The sequence below is a fragment of the Coptis chinensis genome, chromosome 8 (genome assembly GCF_015680905.1).
Source record: "Coptis chinensis isolate HL-2020 chromosome 8, ASM1568090v1, whole genome shotgun sequence".
Lineage (NCBI taxonomy): Eukaryota > Viridiplantae > Streptophyta > Magnoliopsida > Ranunculales > Ranunculaceae > Coptis > Coptis chinensis.
The window spans coordinates 73,160,164-73,185,339 of NC_141463.1; the positions used below are offsets into that span (position 1 = coordinate 73,160,164).

The 25,176-nt window shown below is 35.9% G+C and overlaps 2 protein-coding genes and 2 long non-coding RNA genes across 6 annotated transcripts; 3 read left to right on the forward strand and 1 right to left on the reverse strand.

Annotated features, from left to right (window-relative positions):
- The first annotated feature begins 2,342 nt into the window (after positions 1–2,342).
- LOC147482885 (uncharacterized) lies at positions 2,343–5,332 on the forward strand. The gene is made up of 2 exons (XR_015203706.1): positions 2,343–2,786; positions 4,692–5,332. It is a non-coding gene; the product is annotated as an uncharacterized LOC147482885 (long non-coding RNA).
- A 312-nt stretch (positions 5,333–5,644) lies between these two features.
- On the reverse strand, positions 5,645–16,264 carry LOC147482886 (uncharacterized). Its single transcript, XR_015203707.1, has 2 exons — positions 16,006–16,264; positions 5,645–7,721 (listed from the first exon to the last, which is right to left on the reverse strand). It is a non-coding gene; the product is annotated as an uncharacterized LOC147482886 (long non-coding RNA).
- Positions 6,404–9,795, forward strand: LOC147482887 (ferredoxin-3, chloroplastic-like). Its single transcript, XM_086575809.1, has 2 exons — positions 6,404–6,780; positions 9,545–9,795. The coding sequence occupies exons 1-2, from the start codon at positions 6,404–6,406 to the stop codon at positions 9,630–9,632; spliced, it is 465 nt and encodes a 154-aa protein (XP_086431935.1). The 3' UTR covers positions 9,633–9,795.
- Positions 16,265–18,888: 2,624 nt separating the features above from the next.
- On the forward strand, positions 18,889–23,391 carry LOC147482888 (Glycosyl hydrolase superfamily protein). Of its 3 annotated transcripts, none has more exons than XM_086581530.1 (4): positions 18,889–19,471; positions 20,367–21,394; positions 21,527–21,670; positions 22,984–23,391. In XM_086581530.1, the coding sequence occupies exons 1-3, from the start codon at positions 19,420–19,422 to the stop codon at positions 21,581–21,583; spliced, it is 1,137 nt and encodes a 378-aa protein (XP_086437656.1). In that variant the 5' UTR covers positions 18,889–19,419; the 3' UTR covers positions 21,584–21,670; positions 22,984–23,391. The 3 variants fall into 3 exon arrangements, with proteins under 3 accessions (XP_086437656.1, XP_086437657.1, XP_086437658.1); XM_086581531.1 differs by having other exon boundaries at positions 19,010–19,471; positions 21,527–21,709; XM_086581532.1 differs by having other exon boundaries at positions 19,010–19,471; positions 22,991–23,391.
- Positions 23,392–25,176: the final 1,785 nt, after the last annotated feature.

Here is a 25,176-nt window from a genome sequence, read left to right on the forward strand (position 1 = left end):
GTTCAGGATTTCTACTATCCTGCTGATTTTATTATCCTCGATACATAAGTCGCTAACGAATCTGTTCCGATCATTTTAGGGCGTCCTTTCTTGGCTACTGCCAACGCGCTCATAAACTGCCGCAATGGTTCGATGTCCATGTCTTTTGGCCATCTTTCTGTTGAGGTAAATGTTTTTAAAATGATGAAACAATTCCCAGATACGACTTTGGATGGAGAGGTTAGCATGATCGAGAGCTTAGCTCAAGATTATTTCAAAACCACGTTTCCTGATAATCAGATGCACAAATTCCTTTCCTTTGGAAGTTCCAACTTCGACGATAACTCCCTGGAAGTTGAGGAAGATTTCCTTCGACTCTTTTGCAACTCTTCCTTGCCACCTCGTGAGTCCATCCCTGTCAACATCCATTCATCCCTTGACGCTATGACAGAAGATTAATTTTTCATCTTCTATCCCAGTGATTCTTTTGACCCACCTATTGAGGAATATCTTGCATATCTCAAGGCTTCTGATGATCTAGACCTGAGAGCTCTAGCTGAGCCCTATTCATCCACCTTACATCATCATGTCACTCATTCATCTTCCATCACCAATTTTTCCCACATTCCACCTTTTCGAAGGAACCTTGAGTTTGCACTTGACCCTCTTGTTTCTCCTGTGTTTCATGATTTTCTAAATCCTCCTAATACGGAAATAATTTACAAGGAAAAGGCACTTGACACCTTCATTTTCAGAATTGAGACAGTTCTTACCTACACCATGAATGAGTTTTGTGCTAAACCCACATTCCCATTTTTTCCATTCTTTTCTTCTAAAACTTATACATATCCAACAGATCTTCCACAAACATCCATTTTCTCACTATCTTTTACTTCGACACCCTTTCGTTCAATGATGAAGAAGAAGGTGTATGCTCGGTTACATTCTATGTCTATCAGACTTCGCTTTCATTTTATTAAGTTGTGTCATAGAAAATCTTGGTGCTTGATTCTATTTGGGGGTGCATTCCATGTTATTTATTTATGGAAAGATCCACAACTATTTCAATTGTTGATATATGGTAAACTGCATGTTCATTATATACATATGTTTTAGATATAGTCTTGAGTATCTGACTATAAAAGACTCACTTTGTTGTTTTGATGTTGTTTTTATTGTTTTTAGTAGATTGGATGTTAAGTTGTTAAATTCAATAGTTAAATTTGAATTCTGTAGCTAATTGTTATTTGAATTTCTATTTTAATTTAAATCAGGTTTTGTCTAAGCATGTGATGATTTTTGTGTAAATCCCACCTTTCCAAATTGTTTGGGGGTGGTATTATTATTTTTAGCATTGCTTTTATTTGATCCACCATTTTAGAAGTAATTTTGCAATAAATTGGTTGAGAATGTTGCCAATATTGGTGTGGCTAGGATTAGATATTGTGGTAGGATGACATTTCAATGAGTTAGGAAGTTGATATTCTAAATTCAATCTAAAAGATATTAGGTTTGTTTTGGAATAATGAATATGGGTTGTTTCCGTTTTAGGTTTTGGAAATATTTTGTTTTTGGCAATTGCCTTAAAAAATTTGGACAACTTGTTAATTCGGTTTAGAAACTAAAACCCTATATATACTTGGTTCATTCTACACTCACAACCCACACATCTCACGTGCATCTCTCACCTTGAATCTCTAAATTTTTCCTTTTGTTTTTCACTTCATCCTACTCAGAGCACACCTGAGCCTCTTGGGAAAAGGCCTGAACTCGAGTTAGAAAGGAGCGACCACGCCTCTTCAAAACGCCATTTCGAGCCGCATGCCCCCATGCCCCGCCTCGTAGCCATTGAAATTTTTGATTTTTTGTGAGTTGTTATAGGGTTGTTTGCAGCACTTCTAGAGTATTTATTGTGATGACATCTCCTACAATCATACCGGAGCAGTCTTTTGAAGATTTGTTCCAAATCGACACCTATGGCGCTTGGTTTCGCGAGGTGATCATACACGTAGGCTGGGAACCGCTAATGGTAAGACCTGATGAACATTATTCTGCGGCACTTACATCTTATTTTTATGATAATTGTAAGTTCTTTGATAGACCGGATGGAGAACAAGTGTTCTCCATCACCATTGAGGATGAACCAATGGAAATTATCAGGTTCTTGCTATCCTTTGTTCTTGGACTTGCTATGCCCATTGAAATACAAGACCCATGGGGCTATTGGGTAGATAATATGTATATCTACACCTATGAGTTTTTGCATGAGGTTTATGGGGGCAGAATTTTTCCGTGACGGACCACCGGGGAATATAACGCCGCCTTTGGTAGCCTTTGTCCATGAATGTGGCACTACTTTATGTTTTGGATCATGCTAAACATATTAGGGGAATGGCATTTTTCTTCTATGCTCTATGACCTTCCCCGAACCTTAGTTTCTAGTTTAGCGTGAGCCCATAACATGAGGCATAAGTACCTTCTTATGCCTATTTTAGTTTGCTGTATTATGTTGTGTTTCTTCCCTGTTTTTTGTACCCATTTCACGGATTGGGTTGGGGTCGACATTGTGAGACCCACCAATTGTATTATTCGACCTTTTCGTACAATGACTTGGCAAGGGTCGAGGATATAACCTCATCAGGTTGCACCTTACACCCCATCCGACCAAGTAGCGCTTAACAGGTTAGCGATCATAGATGATAAATGGCGTGGAAGCCTGGCAAATCATCATGGCGTGGCAGGATGCGAGGGAACCTCATTTCTTTATATGAAGAGGAGGAGGATGACGCTTAAACGCTGGAGAGGAGGTAAGTTTTTATTTTTGTTCGTGTCTTCTTATGTCCCAATCAATTTACTTCTTGTAACCCCATAACGGGTGGAACTCATATAAAGTTGCGTCCATTTTTATTTTTCTATATTACTATGTTTTAACCTTGTTTTGCATATATTCCAAAATTTCACGTGTTTCCATGGTATTTTTCTACCCTTTTTATTTCAATACTTTGATAACAAAGCATGCTTTTTGTTTGGGGGTGGCATAGAAACACGCGTAAATTAAGGCACCTGTTAGGATATAGATATGTACAATGCACTTGTTTTCTAGTAAAAAGTTCAAAAAAAATCAAAATAAATAAATAAAAAATAAATAAATAAAAAGTTATGCTATACACTTAGAAATATTGGTATTGTTTTCTTTCTCTATGCTTTTAATAATCTAGAAGTCTCACGTTAGCTTTTGCAATAGAATAGTTTTTAGAAACTTAGGTTAATATATAGGTAATAATCTTTGTATTTTTCTATAAATATATTACATGAGTATCTATCTATGATTGTTTGGCAATAAGTTTTCAAATCTAAAGCCAGAGTACTTATTCTACAAATCCTGTTAGAATATAGCCTAAAGCCTTATATAAGTGAAATATTTGAGAAATGACACAAGGAAGAAGTAAATTCGACGAGAAATCACACGTCCACTTGCTTGATCACTATACCATATCCTAAAAAGCGAGAATTTAGGCCTCTTTTTGATCGATATAGCCAAAAATTCAAACCTATGAATTATTTTCCGCTAGTCACCCCTCTGAGCCTTTCTTTAGCCTTTCATAAACCACAATTCCTTTACCCTTTTACAAAAACAAAACAAAATAAAAAATCAACATACCCATTTAAGAACGAGTCTGAGAATAGGATGAGTGAAGAAAAGAGAAGAGAAAAACCTGTGTAAACAAAAATTAATTAGTTACTTCTGAAAAGAGAAAGAAAATAAAAGAAAAAGAAAAAGAAAAATAGAAACAAAATAAAAACTCCAAAACTAGAATAAAATGGGTCAAAAAGCCAAAATAAAAAGGCTAAGGATGGAAACAAAGTGTAGAAGTAAAAGAACAAAGTTTCTCTAGTTACAGAATATGAAGATTCTATTATCTCATACTGGTTCTTTTTGAATATCCATTTCCTTCATTCTTAAACCATCACATAATTCCCGCAACACCTAATAAAGATCTCTAGCTCAATTAGGAATAGGTTAGTGTGATAGTAAGTGACAGATGTGTTTGATCGACTTCGGCTTTCTTGTGTGTCATTAAGATTGTAAGATAACGCAGCCCACCGCATTAATCGGAGTAGCAAAACTTGAGCGAAAAATCGAGTGTTTTTTGTCTTGACATTTATGTGAGGACCTACTTAAAGGCGTTATTCCAAAGTTTCAGAAACAGACCTGTTAGTGCATTCCATAGCTTTACTTATTGTATATATGTTTATTCGTAGATGATTGATTATTATACATATATTAGCTTAGGTTTCAACTTGATTATTCTGTATTCATTGCTAGTGAGGTGTATAGATAATTGAGACATAAATAAGGAAACAATAGTTATTTCTTAGTCGTTGTAGCATAGATGAAATTTATGAGTATTTTCACTGGAAAACTCTCACGAGGCTACAACTCATCTACTAGGGAATTCCTAGTGGTTTAAGGCATTGTTACATATGGTCAATGCAATCGCACTCGGCGAAACGAGATTAGTTAGAACTCCATTTTTGGTCACTTATTCTAATTTCTCATATTTGCTTGAGGACAAGCAAAATACTGTTTGGGGGTGGTTTGATAAGAGCCTAAAACTGTAGTTTTAACCCTTTTAACAATATCGCTTTTGACCAATTATGTGATTAATAAATAAGAATTAGTACTGTTATCGTGTTCTTATGTATTTCAGGCATTGGAGTCAAATATGTGCAGAAATGCGCCCCTTTTGCGAGATAAAGGAGCAAGGGTTGGTTGCTAAGAAGTTCTATGATTAAAGGCCAAGATTCAAGGAGAAAAAAACCTTTTTAAAGCCCGGTCAAAGCTAAAAAGTCAAAGTCAACACGGGTAGAAATAGCGCACAAAAGTCAGCAGAACTTCTGGAAGGCATATCTTTGGACTCAGACCTCAGAATTGGGCCTACCTTATGTCAAAACGACCGGCTCGGAACGAGATTTCTAATGGTCCAAGCCTTTACCCAATCAAAGGAGGCAAAGTGGATGAAAAGTCTGTTGAAGTCAAATCCAACTGAAAACCCCTTTGTGGACTGAAGTAATAAGGTTTTGGGCTAGATTTTCTGGCCCAAAACATGGCTCCTCAGCCCATGCACAAAATTGTGAATCTTGTCTCCTCCATATGGGAGACAAAGACTTAGCTCTTAAGCATCTAGTTTTTTTAGTTAGCAATTATCCAAGAACTTAGTTTGGGATCTAGTTTTTTTTTACATTCAATAGAATTAGTTGCTATTAGAATAGAATTAGTGTTAGAACAAAGAAGATATATTATTTAGAATCAGATTTAGTTTTATAATAAATTATTAGTTTTTCATTTCAATTTAGTTTATTGATTCAATTCTTATTTAGTTTTAGTTGTCTTAAATTCATAATTAGGTTATCTTAATTTGATAATTAGTTAATCATCATCTTAGTTCTAGATTAGTTTTAATTTCAGTTGTAATCCATTTCGAATCATTAGATTATTATTCATTAGATCAATAAAGTTAGTTGGTTATTAATCATTACTTAGTTGTGAATTCAGTTTGACTCCTTGATTAGATCAATATATTAAATTTATAATCTTTTTATCATGTCTTGTTATTATTTATATATTAATAATAGTATAATGATTTAAGGCTAAAACCTCCATTAGAGGGGTTTGAAGAAGCCTTGATGAAACTTGATTGTTGTTAACGTAGAATAGTTCGTAATATTCTATTCCATTCTAGAAAGCAATTAGTTTACTATGAGAATGGGTTTGATTGTTTCACATGCTAATTGTTAGTTGGTAGAGATTACCATGAACAATTAGGGATTAAGAAGACCCAATTGCTATGTGAAAGCATTGCAATTCGGATTACGACAATTTCTCACTAGTTGATTAAGTCGAATTAAGGTGGAATTAAATCCCCCTAATTCCTCCTCATATTGTCAATTTAGTAATTCCGAGTTTGAATTATCGTATTTTGTTTAGTATAATTTCCATCGTTACTCTCATCGACTTTGATAGAACTGATAATCTTAGTTAACGTGAATTCTAAAGAACTAGGAGTGGAACGAATTCTCTACTCCAACTTATTGCAATAGCATCGAGAGTAGAAAACTTTGTTAATATATAATAGGAAAATAGTTTTAGTTTTACTTGCGTTTGAGTCTCGTTACTTATACGTAGGTAAAACTATCATTTTTACATTTTATTATGTTATAAAAGATATAAATAAGTCTAGACTAACCATTTACTACTGGGTTCTCATTTTAGTTTCTTTGTATTAACCAACTGAAATGATTGTCCTCTTTTCTTGGTAAAGTTAGGATACAAAGAGCACATATTGCTGAATATGAATGCTTTGTTTTGCTCAGAAATATATTAGCTCATGGCCCAACTTACTTTCTGTGTTCAAGTGTCAACATGTCGACTGTGTCACTCCCATCTGCTTGCATGATCAAGAATGGAAGCCAGAGCAGAATCGTTGGTGCCTTGGTTAAGCATCCATCTTCATTGGGCTCCATCAAGTGTGTCTCAAAGGGATTCGGCTTGAAGATTTCATCCTTCAGGGTGTCCGCAATGGCAGTGTACAAGGTCAAGCTCATCCGCCCAGATGGCGAGGAGAATGAGTTTGAAGCTCCGGATGACTGTTATATTCTAGACTCAATTGAGAATGCGGGATTGGAGCTCCCTTACTCTTGCAAGGAAAGGGCATGCTCTACCTGTGTTGGGCAGATGGTTAAAAGTGTTGTTAATCAATCGGATGGATCTTTCCTTGATGATAATCAGATGGAAAAAAGGTATGTGCTGACTTGCGTCTCATACCCCACCTCTGACTGTGTGATTCACACACACAATGAAGGTGACCTCTACTAAGTTTGTTTTTCTGAACTATGTCCTTTGATCAAATGGGTATTGTTGTTGAAGTTGTGAACCAGATGTTTTTTAGAGTAGGTTTGGTTATCATTTTTCTCTCAATCTACCGCTAATGTGTTTGGTTTATCTTGAGTTATTCTGAGCCTCAAAACCAGTCTTGATAAGGCATGCAATCAAAAATATTTGGCATACAAATGCCCAAAGTAAGTGAATAAAAAGACAAAAACATGTCAGAAGAAATGGTTCATTGTAGATCATCGTCATCGAAAATAGAAAATAGAAAATAGAAAATAGAAAAAATTGAAAAGTGAAAATTGATGAAAAAGTTATATCTACAGTTATTTGTTAGAGGTTTAGACATATTTGCAGTCCTGTTTGGTTTATGCTTTATACGCTTTAAAGAAAAACTCTTTCAACTTATCTTTGGACTTTATTCTTTCAAAGTGACACAATCATCCTGGACCGGGAGTTCCTTAACAATGTCTCTTGGATAACCTTATCATGAAGAAAGTGGTGGAAACTGCTTTGTTTCCAGTAGTATGAATCGGTTGCTCCCACATATAAAGTACACATCTGACCTGTTTACACTTTACACTACTTTTTTCAGATCTTAATTATTATGATTATCTCTTACCTTTTAGCGTCTATAGGAGGCACTGTAACCTTGTTGGATATCTTTGTTAATCCATTATGCCTTTTCTTGATAAGAAACTATGCAACTTTGCTATGTAGCGGGAATGTTGTGTTATTGGGGTGCAAACCTAGCTGGCTTGTTAGCTGCCATAGTAATGCTCCATGAGCGTGACTGCGTGAGCTGTATTCCATGGCGAACACAAACTCCAGGAACTCTGTGTGTTTGGTTTCACTGCAAAACAATGAAAACTTACTTTCTACAATAACAAAACTTTGTGCAAAACTCAAATTACTGCAAAGAATGATTTGGCATCATTCTGATCTTTGTCCTCCTATACAATGGCGGAGCTAGGGGGGCCCAGGGTACGCCCTGGCTCACCCTCAATTTCTTCCAAAAAAGTGACTACTATATATATGAAAATGATTTTGTTACTAAACCCTCACCGTAACTGACCAAAAACTAAAAAGCCCCTTCCCCACATAAGAAAACTCTCCATTTCTAATTTTATGTATTTTGAGAAACAATACTTTTGGCAAGTGTTTTTCCTTGTTTGGAAAAACAAAAAAGATGAAAGAGAAAAAAAGAGTAATAACATTCTCAAGTCTCGAGTCCCAATAAGTCATATGTATGTTTATTGGTATGTTTTCTAAACCTTAATTCCCCAATCTCTTATTTTTTTAGTTTGTTTATAATGAATTTTATTAGTTATAATTCAATTTGTATGTAATGAATTCAATCCATCGGTTACTTGAGTCCATTATAATTTTAATTTGTTGCATAAAATTGTAGTAAATTTACTTTTGAATCTACTTAAGGCATTAATTGGAATTTCGGGATTTAATGAAAACGAAAACAATCTCTACTACTAGTATAGCCTATAATGATCGTGGCCTCTTAAATTCATCTGGGACTTTTTTTGACGCATAATAACCTTGATGAATAATAAAATCAGATGCCTACCTATTTATTAATGAGAACTACTTTGTCTTTTTATGTGTTTATAAATTTTCAGTACCAATATTGTCCTTAAATAAAACAAATGTTTAACACCTTTAAATAGGGCCAATCAGTCTTTTCATGTGGGAGTATATTAGAAAACCAAATCCACCCCATTCTCAATTGTACGCATTACTATAAATGCAATTTATTAATTATTAGTAATAATTGGGTTATGGTTATTTAATAAGAGGTTCATTTAATCAGAGAATACGAACCGATTCATTTCCCTTCTCTCCCATCTCTTCTCCCATCTCTTCTGTTTATCATCATTTTTTTTGCTCATAATGAAACTACTACAACCAAAAAAAATTCCAAAACTTCAAAACAATCCCAATTCTAGGAGGAAAACTGTTCGGTCTGCATTTTCTGCAAAACCCAACTTCTCCTTCTCGACTAATATAACTAGGACTTCTACATCTATCTCTCTTTGTTCTAATATTAATACCACAGGACCTAACGCCAACAGAAAGACATATTTTCTGTAAAGAGACAAAATTTAGTTCGTTTGGCTGCTAAGACTATATCTCTTGACATTAACGAGATCTGCACAAAGGGGTCAGATACTTTCCTAGAAATGAACTCCTTTCTATTTGTCTGATTTCAGTTATTGATTGGATTGAAAATTTTCAGGTATGATTTGGTCTCAATTCTTCTTGAGCGTTTGGTCCCTTGCTTCAATTGAATTGACACACTTGCTTCGATTGAAATTGCATTCTTCTGATAATGGCGTAGGTAACATGAAATGTACTGTAAACATGTAGGACCCTGGCCTGGGGTCTGCTGAGTGGGAATGACATTTGGGCCTAAACTGATACATTAAACGAAATATGGGGTTTTATGTGGAGGATACTACCTTTGTTTTATAATCCATTTATTATTGTTTATTATGCTTTTTTATGGTTACATTTTCAGCAAGAAAGGTGTGTGTCTAAGATTGTAGAAACTTTACTATGTGAGTTAATTTCTCTTATTCGAAGCTTCATTTTTATTCGTTGGCACAGTAGGTCATATGTCGAACTTGATATATTTTTGATAACTGCATGTTCCATTGGCAGGGAATTCGAAGGTTTTGATGATGACTCCGTCATTTTCTACATCAAATATTCAGTAAGGATGAACGCATACTTGCTTTATTGGCTATAATTGTGTTGTGCTCATTGTTCATTGTTTGTACTTTAGATATTCCGTGCAAGTGCAAACACCTATGAAATTGGAAGTAAACCGCATCGTTATTGTTTTGTGCTTGATTTTGCATAGGCCTTACTATGGAATGGAGTATCTTGATATAGCTATTGTTTTTTATGGATCCCAATGCTCACTTTTTCTAATAGGTATCATCGTATCGGCAGCTAAAGTGCTACCTCAAACAACACACAACACTATAACAACTAACGTCGTTATGGAATAGAAATCACCATTACTCGAGGCTACACCAATCCCGTCCCCATTGCTACTCTAATAGTGGTCGGCTAGCTGTCCCTGACTGATAGGGTAATCGTAACATGGGGCACTTAAGGAAATAAGGATGGTTTTGCTCCGGATTCTTTCTACAATACGTCAATACCATATGTAATTTTTAATGTTGGTTATGATTTTGCTTAGTGTGCATATGAACAACACAGATGCAATGTTTCAAAAATATAGTCTGCCCCTTGGAGTCATCCGCTCCTTATTTATTAGATCCATATCGTAAGGATAAGTGACTTCCCTTCTAGGATTCCTAAAGTCGTTTGCTAAAGTGAACCACAGTCAGTCGCATATCAGTGTGGCCTTCTTTAACTCATATTCTTATGGGATTTTCAAGCTATTTTTCATCATCTTATATTCTTATTATTGTCAAAATTATTTTAATTATCATTTATAGTATATGGTGATAACCCAAGAAGAAGGTTGGGGTGTTAAATTAGATTACATCTGTCTAATGAAGTAATGAACTGATAGAGTTCATTTAAGTAGTAATGTTCTATATAGTATGCCCGGCCAGTAACTTCAGTTAAAGGTGAAACCGCGAATCCCTTCTATAACTTCATCAACACAAGTACACAACAATGTAACGTCACTAAACCTTTCATAGTATTTAAGTGACTTATAAGCTTCATCTTAACAGGCAGATGTCCCATTTATACCCTTATTTGTTACGTTTGATAGTCGATAATTGCCTACTGCTGGAAAATAGTATGAACTGTGGAGTTATAAGCATATGGTTCCAAATCACAAAAGGGTTCAAAACCTCATATCTTTTCATATATCATAAATAGTATCTTTATTGTGTTGTTCTTTATATTGTTGTTATACGGTACTAGCAGATGGTAGGATGCCCCAAAACTGAATGTACTGGGAATTTAACTCTTTGTTGAAAATGACTCCGTCACAACACCTATTTTAAATAATTTGGGAATTTTAGGTTTGTTTTAGCATTAGACAGATCTTACCCTTAAGTGAGCCAGGAGGGTGTTCTAAGGACTATTTGAATTCATCCTGATATTTCAAGGAAAAGGTCTTTATGTGAAAAACTAATTAGCTGAGCCCTCAAAACTTGAATTCCGTCTTATACATGCTCTTATGTAATATTATAAATTGCATACTAAGTTTTTTTTTTTTTTGCGCATTGCCATTAAGATTTTTCAGCAAATATCTAAAAATGGCTCGAGGAGTTTAATACTTAGCCGGATGGTAGGGTGGGTTGATGGATGGATCGGTTTAAGTTTACGATCATTCATATCTGTAAGAAGGTTGGCCAAAGTTAAGTGGAAACAACCTTGAAGAAGGGGATATTTATGAATTTGAACCCGATTGAGGATGCAATCTGAAAGTTCACATCGTCTCAAAATATGAAGATGTGTCACCAACAACAAAAAACATGAAAGTTCTGCCCATTCATGAACAACATTTACGTGCTAATGCTTCTGTGCCTCCCAAAGAAAAAGATATAGCAATGGAAGCATCAAGAGCCTTGAAGCTTAAACATCCTTCCTTCGAAGTTGCTATGAAATTTCAATATGTGAAGCATGGTTTTTTGGTGAGCGTTCTCTTATCACAAAAACAGAAAAACAAAAACTCTATAGTAATACAAAGTACTCCACCAGGCATGATTGTTAGAAATTTATGTGTTCTATCATGTTGTGTTCTCTGTTTGGTTCTACTTTAGGAAATGTGTTTTGGAGACGCCAAGTATCCTCGGTCACACACACGAGTCTTCACTAAGTAGAAACCAAATTAAACCCACTATCTATACACAATCCAAATAAAGTAAAGACAACTACTCTGCCGTGAGATAGAATTATTTATAACAGTTCATAGATTCAGGGGAGTGAGGGATTGTGGAAATAGTCGGGATGGTGGGAATGGTGGGGATGGTAGGGATAGTATGGATTGTGGGGATGGTTAGGATGGTAGGGATTGTGGGCGTAGTTGCCAAGGATGAGTCTGAAGGAGGAGGAGTAGAGAGATCAGGCAATTCGGTTCCTGGAAGGGGCCTCAATGAACCCCCTAGCGTCATTGAACCTCCTGGCAACGTAGGAAATGGAGATGAACCCACTGGCGTCATTGAACCTCATGGCAACGTAGGAAATGGAGATGAACCCACTGGCATTATAGGAAATGAAGTGGAAGGAAATGGAAATGTGGGCATGGTGAAACCAGGAATTGTTGGAAACGTGGGCAATGTTGGCACTGTTGGAGCCAAAAGACGACATGCCGCAAGGCTGACATCGATGCTTGAACAGGACAGAGTGACTATGAAAATGACGATGAACCAATTGCGTGGTGCCATGGCTTGGTGGAATTCAAAGATAAGGTAAATGGTCTACAGATATAAAATGATATCTAAGGCAGAAGTCGAATTCTTTTTACTGAGGATGAAGACAGTACTCCTGGATTCTTATAGACTTCTGATTGGAGGCGTGGGAGGTATGTGAGTGGCATCAATATGCAGAGCCAAAGTTGTTGGAGTGATATTAATGTGTTTTTTGGCACAAACAAGAAAGCATTATGAGTCTGAATTGTTAGCTCAGCTTCTCATGTATTGAATCCAATGGCCTTAGTAAATGGTTGGGCATTTGGTGTCAGATATAACAGTTTTATGACCTCCAATGCCTTCATGATTTTAGCAAGACAATTCGAGTGAACGTTTTGAACACGTAATTTTATAAAATCGAATAGCAAACAGGCCGGCTTGCTAAGTTGACAGTTTTATTACCTGTTTTATAGTAAACAGTTTTATGACCTCTGATGCTCAATTGACTTGATTTGATGTATCAATATTAAAACTACTTGCTAAGGCACCTACACTCTCCAAGGCAACTGGAAGTCCAAGTTCTCATATAGTGTGTGATATATTAATTGTTTTCATCATGCATTAAAGTAACTATGGTTTCTCTTTATACTGAAATAGAGATTGGGTCTGTATCACTTTTGTGGAGAAATGCATTGATATTGACAGTTCCTCAATATCCTAGGTTGCACCAGTTTGCCACAGAATTTGCCGCAGAATGACTAAATCAATCAAAATATGGTCGAAAAATAGTGGTTATTATCCTGCCACTTTAGATGCAACTTAAAGACTATCACAGCATGTACATCTCATCATCGACCTTTGTTTTCATTCTAGATTGGAAGAGTATGAAAGTGACGCATAAGTCATCTTCAATTGTTCTTTCTTGATCGGATTGGAATGAGAATACTTTTTTTTATCTTGCTTTCACTTCTTTTGGATTTTCAGTTTGTCATTTGATTTATTAGTTGCAATGTACTCATTTTCTTCCATTGAATGAAAACCAATAGCTAAATACCTTTTCAATTATATTTTTACTTTTGTTCCTGTATAACTTTTTAAGCCATGTGGTTAACTCTTCATCTTTTATATCCCCCATCTCATTCTTAATTAAACTAATTCTATTGTTTACATATCATGTTCCAGCATTCAAACTCATTTCCAAACAAAGCATTTTTATGTAAAGGCTCAAATTTTTTTACTGAACTATTCTGCCTTTCTGTTTGCTAGCCCAATTATTGACATTGAATCTCTCAAATAAAAAAATTAACTATTTTCATAACACGTGCATCACACGTGCCCATTTACTAGTTAAAATAAATGCTAAAGTGACCACAAAAAAAATGTACTGGTGTCTAAACATGTTCCGTTTAAAACAATTGTGGGATTATAAACCATGTTGGCGCAACAAGCTAGTTTGAAAATCCAAATTTTGCTTACCCACTATGGATTTTTGAGAAAGCGTAAACATGAGAATTATATTCCCAATCCAGAATTTGTAAATGCTTTGTAAGTATGTAACACCATTTTTTGCTATTAATATTAATTGCCCTTTAGCCAAAAAAAAAAAAAAATCTAAACATTGTATAATATTCTTTGTTGCGCCTAAGTGCTTATTTTTTTTCCCCAATGCCTTTTGGACTATTTTCCTTACAATTCTAAAGAATTCATTGCTTTTTTCATTTGTGGAATTTTAAAGTGGTTTCCATAAGCATATATATTTGTAAGAAGCATATATTTGTAGGCACTTTCTTCTTAAGTTCCTAATTTTCTAAAGCTAAATGTCCGTGTATTTTTATTTTTATTTTTCTCCTAAATCGATCTATTAAGCAATCTAGTCTTTTGTAATTCCAAAATTTACATGTCTTTTGTGATGGGATTCGAATTGTGTTTTTTTCTTTTTTACTTTTAAAAAATATGCAAGGGAAAACAAAAATTCAACAAATTGGGTGTTATCTTATTTTAGTTTTTATATAGTGACTAGTTGTGACTCACCTTCACCCAATTTTCTGGCTCCGCCACTGCTCCTATATGGAAAGTTTTTTTGTGGAACTCTTCAAACTTTTAGGCAGCCTAAGCTAGACGTTTGCATCTAGTCAGGGATTTACCAATGGATCCTATTTCTTCTTGATTCCCATAATAAAAGTTTGGCGTCCTTCTAGTTTATACTTGTTATTCCTATCGGCATTTGAGTGGGTAATACAAATGTATGCAGATACTATCGTTATCCAAAGTAGGCATGGTTATGTTCAACCCCTTACCAACATGGTTTCTGCTATCAGAAATGCAGTGTCATTCCTTACATGTGTATGTGTTTTTGGTTTAAGTGAAACTGAGGTACTGTATATAGTGAAACGTCCGACATTTGAACTCTCAATTATCCAAAATTGTGGAATTATGACAACTAGATAAACATATTGTACGACTCTGATACTGAACTTACAAACAATGCCCGACTACTGAATAGTGCTGGTCATCGAGTCGAGCTGTTTGTGAGTAACTCGAGCTCAACTCGTCGAAGGCTCGACTCAAACTCGTCCGCACAAAGTATAAGTCGAGCTTGAGCTTAATTTAAAGCTCATTCTAGATAACGAGTAGTTCGAGTAGCTCGTGAGTTACTCGTGAGCTACTCAAGTCGACCGAGCTACTCGTTTTATAAGCCCATACGTAGTATATAATTTATAATTTATACGTCATTTTATATTTTATACCCAACTATAATTTACAATTTATACTAATTTTAATGTTTTATATACATTTTTTTCGAGTTTGAGCTCGAGTTCGAGTTCAAACGAGCATAAATGAACTCGAGTCGAGCTCGAACTATTAGTATAACTAGATGAGTCGAGCTTGAGCTTCAATATTAAGTTCGAATGCGAGATCGAATCGAGGTTCTACATGTGCAAGTCCAGTTCGAATATAGCAAAACTCGACTCGGATAGCTCGATGACCAGCCCTACTACTGAATACTTGAATTCTTTTTAAAACAATTCGTATATAGGGAAAATTTGACATAGTTATGTGGTTATTGCTTACTAGTTACTACAAAGCTTTTGTACAATTGTACTAGAACTAGCTAGGCCGGTAATGCAGTATATCATCGGTCTGCATGGTATAATACAAAAGTCATTGGGCAAACTTCCATGTAAGAGGCCACAGTTCCAGATTGTGAAAGAGATGAAGTGTAAATATTTGATTGATTGTTGAATGCTTGGCTAAAGCTAGGACTCTAGGAAGATTAACTCTTTGACTAATTCTGTTTACTCAAGTAACCGCTGCTAATCTGCTATTAGTGCTTTTGATCAATGCAACAATTGTTTTTTTTTTTGTGTTTGATGGTCCAAATTACTATTAATGTTGTTCTATGTTAGTTCTTGGACAGATCTGATGTCCAACCTTTAGTGATGTAAGTTATTTCTTATCACATCTAGTGGAGTCTAATCAGTGAACGCTTAGCAATATTTTCGCCATACCGTTCTTTTACTATATTAAATAAAATAATATAGAAAATGAGAAAAGTTTGTTGCTCTTTGGTTTATTCCGGATATTTTTCCACAATCAAACTTTATTAATTTATTAATGTTGTTGTTATCGTAGAAAAATATCCCAAATAAGCCAATAAGTGAAAAAAGCCAAAAAGTGCAAAAATAAAAATTCAGGACTTCATCGACATTGTTTTCGCGATAGTAAATTAAGAAATAAGAATAAGACTGATCAATAAAATGCACATGAATTAATTGATACCTTGATGATGTTGGCTCCTTAATCAGAGAAATCATTTAAAATGACTCCATAATAGCGACGCAGCCGTATTTTGGCTGATAAGGGCCTTTTCGAAAGGCCCGCAGCTTCAATTATACAAGCAATACTCCAGAGAAAATGACAAAGCGTCGGACTGGAGGATTTAGCAACTTTAAACAAGAGGACGGATTCTAAGGACGTGTGAAGCATAAAGTGCCCTTTCTACGAGAAAGTAGTAGTATAAAATAAATAAATAAATAATTGGAAGTAGCAGACAGAACAAATGAACATTCAGAGTATTGTTTAAGCAAAATCAGTGAGAACGCGAATTTTGGCCAATAATAAAATAATGAATAAGACTAGACTAAACCGTGTGTGCCAGAAAAGAAAATGGGGGTGTTTCATGTAGATTTACAAAATTGCAAGTATATAAAGCAAAATGGTTTTGCAAGTGTTTATATAAAACAATCTAGTATTTAGACGTGAATCAAACGCATACCATCAAATGATTCCATCCTTTAGCATTAAAACATATAAAATTTTTAGTTAAAAATGAAAGCATGCCCCATGCAATTATGCAAATTTTTAAATTTGCAAGTGTCATATGCATATACGCAAAGCCTTTTTTTTTTATAGGCAAATCCTTGAATGCATTACTTGACATAACCTAATTAAATAGTTACCATTGGCGTAGATAGACCATAGTTTGTGATTTTGATGAAATATTTGGAATTTCATTGAATATTTTGATTTTTGAAAAAATTGGAATTCTGGATCAAGAATCGAAAAATTCTAAATTTTAGAATGTTCTCCGAATATAACGGAATAAAAACCGAAATTCTAATTTTTAGATTTATCGGAATTTTAGAAATTCCAAAATCTTGAACTATGAGATAGACAGATAATACTATAATATTGGGTACTACATTATCGAAAAAATAAAAAAGAAAGACAGATAATACTTTAACATTATAAATTAGTATATATATGTTCTTCACAGTTTTACTCATTATTAGCAGATTGATGCGAAACTATAGTATATATTCGTGTAACTATGAACACCTCGAGATGGTGTCAAAAGAAAGATATTTAATCATTTTATTTGATCCCATTGTTAACCTACAAATTTTATTGGAAAAATAAAAATAAAAATGTCGACGAAAACAAGACCTTTTTCCTTTTGTAAAAGCCAGATCAAGTCGAGCAAAAATAAAACATTGTTTAAATCCTTCAAATCAAAAGGCAGCGAAAAAAAGAACAAATAATTCAATAGAAGAGATAATATCAGACATCCACAAGTCGGCACTTATATGAAAATGCTTCATTATCATTTCTCAAAAGACGGAATTAATAAATAACAAGCTTGGCTAACAAGAGGAAGATAATGTCCGGTTTGAGATTTCCACTCCAAACGGATTGCATTTGCAACAAAATGATGTGTTTACCTTATTTCTTGAAATGTGTATGGACAATAATACTAAAACATACATTATCATCAAAATTCATAAAAAACATTATTTTGCAAAGAAAATCAAATAACAACGAAATCAAATTTGTGCAAGTTGGGTATTAGGTGTATCAAGACTCGAGCAGCACATGTGTTCAAAGTCCAAACTAAGAGGATTGTATCAAAAAAAAATGTGACTTAAATTGAGATCAGTTCTGTCTGAACTCAAATCTTGAGTGTCAAAAGCAGAAACGTAACTGCGGTTGACCTCCGTGTTGATTAACTAAGAGTAAGGATGCTATTTGGGGGGTAGTATTTTAGAACCGCCACGCCGTATAACTGCTCAGCAATCAGGGGTTAGCCGACTTTTGGAGAAAGTCGGTTATCTACAGGTGGGTTTATTGGGTACACATGACATCACAACACCACTCCTACTGGTCTGCTTTTTGACCCTGCTTGTTCAAGTACCGAGGATGATACCGACCTATACTTGTAGCTCACGCAACGCTTGCCAGTGCACTAGGAAATTCGAATGAGGCCTAAATTTGGACAATGTGGATAGAAATCTATCTTTATCGCCCAATATATTTCTCATATTAGGCCAAGTCCCTGGCAGGCCAAAACACCAAATTTGATAGAAGTTGTGATTCAACATTGCGTCAAAACCTAGGCCCGCCAACACTATTATTATAAGTTTACCTATTTATACCGCTAATTTTAATGATATATATAGCGTATGGTCTGCACACTGATAAAAACGACAGCCAGAAAATTTGTTAGACAAAATTTATTTCAAAAATTTTAGTTTTGGTGAATTAATTTTGTATCTCTATTATTTTGTATTTGTACAACTAAAAAAATAAAGAACAAAATAAAAAAGAAAGAAAAAATTATTTCCCATACACCTTTGGGAGGGCCGACTAGAGAGTTGTAATATATATATATATATATATATATATATATATATATATATATATATATTGTCAAATTGTAAAGAAGAGTTTTTTGTGGGGGTTTTTGTACGCCATTGGAGAAAACCATTAGGTCTTCAAACGCTATCCCACTAATTCTATATACTATTCTCTCGTGGTTTGGTGCGATAGTGCACCAAACCATTGGACTTACCTTTAAGAAGTTAAGATATTATTCTTTATTCTTTATTTATTTTTGGTTGAACGCCCTAAAAATATTATCAGTGTATTATTGACTTACTTTTCAGCATTTTATGCACATCACATTTTGTATTCTTGACTTAGTATTTAAAATTTTGTGCACATCACATTTTCCTGATAATGCGATGAAGCCAAGATTTTCTCGTTGAAACAGGGACAGAAGCAGGACTGAGTATATGGACCCATAATTGAATTAGGAGGTAATGTGGAATTCTTGAGGGGGTGTGAATCCGGCCTTATAGTTTGGACTTGTTTTTCTTTTCTTACAAGACAATTTCCATAAGAATTTGCGAGATACTATTATATTTTTGTTTTTCTTTTCTTTCAAAGCAATTTCCATTAGAACCTAACATAAATATAAGAATTTTAAATAGGTTTATTTACTATTACTAAGAAAACATTTCCAAGTGAGATACAAGGTAGGCGGTAGCCATTGCTGTTTAAAATACTACTCTAGTTCAACTACTTAAGTGCGTTGCCAGCAAGCATCTCCCACTGTCTTCATGTTCAAGAAATTACCAATTAACTGTTTTAAAACTTAAAAGTGAAGCAGGAACGAAGTCAAAAACAAAACAGTCACACAGAAACCAACAAAACCAGTTGGTAAATCTCACATAAGAAGTTAGGAACTTAGGATCAGAAATCCACGTGGCGGCTAAACATTAGAGAATCTTCTGCTCTCCCATACTCTATTATAAGGTGCTCTGGGCATTTCATTCTATCACTTACTTTTCTTAAGTCGGTGAATGGTGAGCCAGATCAAGAAGAAGAGCAGAATATAATAAGTGCTACCTTCTGATGACAAGTTTTCTTGAATTACGCGCGCTTTTTCTCGTTCTTCTTCTTTCAGGTTTGCTATTCTCCATGCTTCTTTCTTGGGGATGCTCTGTTTTAAATCCACATTGATGGCTTTAGGAGTGGTTTCGTTATGATCTGTTTTCTTCGAGCTGAAAATGGTCTAGATTTCGATGTAGAATGTCAACTTGCTATAGTAGGAGTTACTTGGTTTTTGAGTATGTTCTGTTTATGTGATGATTTCAAGGATTTGCATGCATCAATTGTTATACTTTCTTGGCTTGTATATATAATAACTAGCTCATGTTTCACATTCCGTACGTATATTTGAGCTGCAGTAGTTATCTTAATCTACTTGTCAGCAAGCAAGCAAGCTGAATTTGTTGAATGGCTTTTTTTTTTTTGGAATTCTTTAAAAACTAAATATTTTTTCCTTGATCCACTTCTTTTGTGATCTGAAATTTTAAATATACAACTTTTTATTTCTTTTTTGGAATATCGTCTAGTGTCCTTTTCGTGTTTTCAAACTATGAAATAGAAGCAACTGAAAGTTTTTGATATGCTCTAGACAGTTGTTTAATTTGATGTCGCTTTGGTGTAATTTTTTCATAATTCAAGGCCAGATACGACTGAATACACATTTTTTGCTTTTTTTTTTTGGAAATGATTTGGGTTGAGGCAAGACCCTAACCTGTATTAATGAACATGTTACATATCTCCCTAATATTGAAATGTGATTCATTTTCAATGTGGATTTTGCCTATGATCTACTCAATTTTTCTCACGGTTTTTGGCACATAGATCTATGGGAAGGGAAACAAGCTCTGTCCTTCGGCAAACCAGAGCTAGCATTATTTTGGCCTTAGAGAGAATTTTCAGCAATTTATTGTACAAACCATTTCAGTTCCTATCTTTGTGAGAACTAATTCTGTTTACTCTTGGTTTCTTAGGTTCATTCGACCAAACTCATAGTCTTGGAGTTGGAATCAACTATGGTCAAATTGCGAATAATCTCCCATCTCCCTCCCGTGTCGCTGCCCTCCTTCAATCCGTTAGCATCAGTAGAGTTAAACTCTACGACGCTGATCCAAATGTCCTTACAGCTTTCTCCAATTCAGATGTGGAGTTCATTGTAGGAGTTGGAAATGAGAATATCTTGAATATGACTAACCCTACAAATGCTCAATCCTGGATTCAACAAAATGTTGTGCCACATCTTCCTGGGACCAAGATCACATGCATCACTGTTGGTAATGAGGTGTTTTCTAATAATGATACTCAGGCGATGTCCAATCTTCTTCCTGCGATGCAAACCATTTACAATGCTCTTGATTCCTTAGGATTGAAGGGACAAGTGAACGTATCGACTGCACATTCTCTTAACATTTTAGCAAACTCATTTCCGCCCTCTTCAGGCCTTTTTAGACAAGATCTTACGCAATATATCCAACCCCTAGTCGATTTCCATTCACAAACCAAGTCCCCTTTTCTCATAAATGCATATCCCTTCTTTGCCTACAAAAGTAACCCAAATGACGTTCCACTGGATTATGTTCTTTTTCAGCCTAACCCAGGGCAGATTGATCCTGTTACAAACTTAAATTATGATAACATGTTATATGCTCAAATTGATGCTGCTTACTCTGCAATCGAGGCAATGGGACACACCGATGTTGAATTAAAAATATCAGAGACTGGATGGCCCTCTATGGGTGATTCTGATGAAGTAGGAGCTACACCAGAGAATGCACGTATTTACAATGGTAACATACTACAACGGATAAAGGACAAACAAGGTACTCCAATGAAACCATCCGTTCCGATCGACGTTTTTGTTTTTGCACTTTTTAATGAGGATTTGAAGCGTGGACCAGCTTCAGAGCGTAATTACGGTCTGTTCTATCCCAATTGCCAACCGGTTTATAACATTGGCCTAGGTGGATATCTTCCATTGATAGCTTCAGCTTATAAGACTCAGGTTAGAGATAGAACACATCAATAAATGCTTTTGTTCAATACAATTTACCATCATAGCATTCTTGTTGTTGATTGAGTTATCAAGAACTGATGTATGGTTCATCCACAATATTTGTGTTATTCTTTTGTGTAGGTGGAATGCATCATTGCCATTTTGATCTCTATAACAACATTTCTACTTCATACCTGAGGACTACGTGTAATTTCAGAGATGAACTGCTGAGAATCTAACAAAAGCCCCTGAAGGCCATAGAGATATCCTAGTTTCTTCATACAAGTGAGTGATTCAAACTCCATTACACTCCAATACTTACAAGTGAGTGATTCAAAATCCATTACACTCCAATACTTTGTTGAGGAATTTAAATTTCAAACCTAGGAACAGACGAGTAATTTTCCAAGGATTTGCTTGTTCAATTCGTAGTCCTGCCTCCATCTATTTAATTTTGATGAACGAAATCACTCATGTTTTATAGGTCATTTCGCATGTTGCTTGAAAATTAGAGTGAAATCTATAAACCTCGAGTTGAGTTACAGTTTCAATTCGTCTATGTGTCACACATTGTACATGTAAAAAATGAATATTCATGAACGCATTTTAGGTGTAAAGATAGTCTACTGGTAGTATATATTCCTGTGTTTCCCCTTTTTTAGATATCTACCTCCCTCAATGCAAGAGTTCCCTGTTGTATAACTAGAGGAGTGTATCTGCTGATGATCTTATCGCTTAGCTCAATCATGCAGTGAATATTTCCTTCAACAGAGTCCAAGTTGTTTGTAACCAGACAAAAAAAATTCTTTCTAAACCACAAACCAACCATTAGGGATTCATCTTTTGTCTATCCTCATACCTTTATCTTTTGCTGAAATTGTCAAAGCTCAATTGTCGCTGTATTTTATTTTGTCTACTACATAAAAGAAATGTTCCATATCTCCTACAGTGACCTCTTGATCATCTTTCGGCTTTTCTTCTGTTCTCAAAAGAGAATTTACAACATCAGCTTTCATGGACTGATTCCGCATTTCGCTTTCCCTTGTCCCTCTAAAAGAGAATCTGGAACATCAGCATTGCGTAGATCGATTCCAATTCCACATCATAATGTCGCCTTCTTTCCCTTTCCGCTTGTGGAGAACCTTTTCAACCTTGGCATGAGTGTGACACCCACCGGAAATAAGATAAAGTTAGGACCGGGTTCTGTGAGAATGATTACTTGCTATGGGGATCATTGCAGAAAATGATGTCTGATTTGAAAGAATGAGCAGCTCATTATTGCAACAAAAAGTAGCCATAAAATTCAGGCGCACTTGGTCCTATAATATGCTGAGAGCGAAGGAGAAAAGGACCTGGGAACAAACTGTCAACATAAGTTGCTTATTTTACATCCTCACAGTTGATCACCTCATAAAAGATCCTCGGATTATCTGTTGCCTTTCTGCCTTTCGTTAATATGAAAACCCTCTCGTATCGTTGTTACTAGAGAAACATTTTCAAGTGAAACCAGTCACTTCAGAATCTGAAACTCAACCTCTGTAGACACAGATTTTAGAGTATAGTCAACACTAATGTCTTGCTGCCTCCGCTTTTTGCAGGAAATAGGAGCAAAAGGTGCTACTCTGCCCTCTTATATTGTTTGGCCGGAGTTTCAGACTGAAGCAATTTTCTAAGCTAACAACTTGAGTTTATTTGCCACAACCAATATTCTTATTAGCAGACCATTCAGAAAGGTTAACTGATCAAGTATAGATACGACTTCAGTATTAGTAGACAATGAGATTCAGCTGCTGGTATAATATAAATGTTCCATTCATACATTCAACATGTAATAAAAAGAGCTTCAGAATATAGAGATCGAGCATAACATGTACATCATACCTTGACGGCTTATAGGATATTTTGTTATTTTAGAATTTTAAGGCCTATGTGCACTTCGAGATTATCTGCATTTGTCAGTGTTTCTAATTGAAATGAAAATCAGTATGAATCGAAATTGTCAACAATTATAGAATTAATAACCACCTCATTGCTTTATATTATCAAGAGTCAAGGAATAACTGAAATCCTAGTTGATTTTTTCCTTTCTGGACAATTCATTAAGAATAAAAAATTGAGAACGTTTTCCTTGTCTGTCATTTTTTTCATCCCCATATTTTATGGATCAATGATCTCCCAAAACTTTGTCTCGTAAGCCCTGACTAGGAGCGACGTGGACAGAAGAATAGCTTTCACTTCTTTCATGATGGGAAATGTATAACAACTGCATCCTCTGTGATTTGATGGTGATGTTGTGGGCAGAAAATCTTCACGGCATCCTCACTACCTTTGTAGGGGAGTGATATTCTCTATCCAGCACACGCTTAATATGGTGGAACTAATACACCGACCTATGGTCTCAGGTCGCATCCATGAGCCAACATCGGCTTACGGGACGGTCGCAACATCATGCGCGAACTACGCCAGTAAAGTGCCGATACGCACCCCCTATCCATAAGCAATCATCATGGTGAAGGTGTACTTGCACTCATCCCCGACCACAATCCATCGGTCACGGCCGCAAGCTACTTGCCCAGACTGCCACTCCTCATCATCACAGCAGACCTATGTAGATATTTCTCACGTGCTCCCATGATCCACACCCCACGTTGGTGACATCCTTTACACGTGGAGGGTTAGGATACACTTTCAATCTCTATAAATACCTCTCCTATGAACTACGCCAGACCTGATTCTACTCTGACCCCAAGAACCCAGAGTAAGATAATGAGGCGGTTAAGCTCTCAAAGCCGAACTTCGGTCTCACCTATCCATCCATACCCCCCCCGAGAGACCGCTTTGTAAGGAATATCACACCACACCTTTACATTGGCCGTCTGTGGTCTCGATTACTTGAGAAACCAAACCACTTTACAATCAGTAGCCAAAAATCAAAACAAAAGATTTTCAAGCCCACGAAGCATGGTAAGCCTCGAAGCTCAATTCCACACTTTGGCAAGCCAGCTAGGAACAATGAATGAACAAATTGCCCAACTCAGGCAAAAAAACGTCACATTACGCGCACAAGTTGATACACAAAGCCCACTAGCTGGCACCGCAAAAGACGACGTCATCAACGTCAGTCAACAGATCACCGAGCTAAACCAAAGGCTCGACAAGAATGCGGTCAAGAAAGATTCCACCCGGATAGTGCGAAAATGCCGAAAACCTATCGCGATCTCCATTTGTCGTTGAAGTACTTCACAAGGTCTCCCCTCCGGACTTTGTCCAACCACGGTTCCCACTATTATATGACGGTCGCGACATGCACAAAGCCAAAGATATAGCACGATATGCTCAAAGCCTTGCACTCTACAAGTTCGACCATCTCCGATGCAGCTCTTTCCAAAGAAGCTTAAAGGACGCCCACTCGATTGGTTCTTCTCCCTCGAGCCGACTCCATAAGAAGCTTTGAACGGCTTTACCGACATTGTTCATGAGCCAAGATTACCTGACAACAGGTGATCTCAATTCACTCTTCCAAATTTCCGCCTGGGCAAGGAGGAAACCTACACTCTTCTTAAGCCGGTTCAAAACGTAACTCTTGGACATGGAAAGCGGCCTCAAGGAATCATTTGCTCATGGCTTTTCACAACCGCCTTGCCGCGACCCCAAAACACCGACCTAACCAACGGTTGCTCTTGAAAGACCAACCCGAACGTTGGCGAAATGACGCCGAGTGGATAAATACATCAAGTTGCAAGAGGCTTTGCTAAAGCAGAAATGAAGAAGAAGAAGAAAAACGTAAGAGG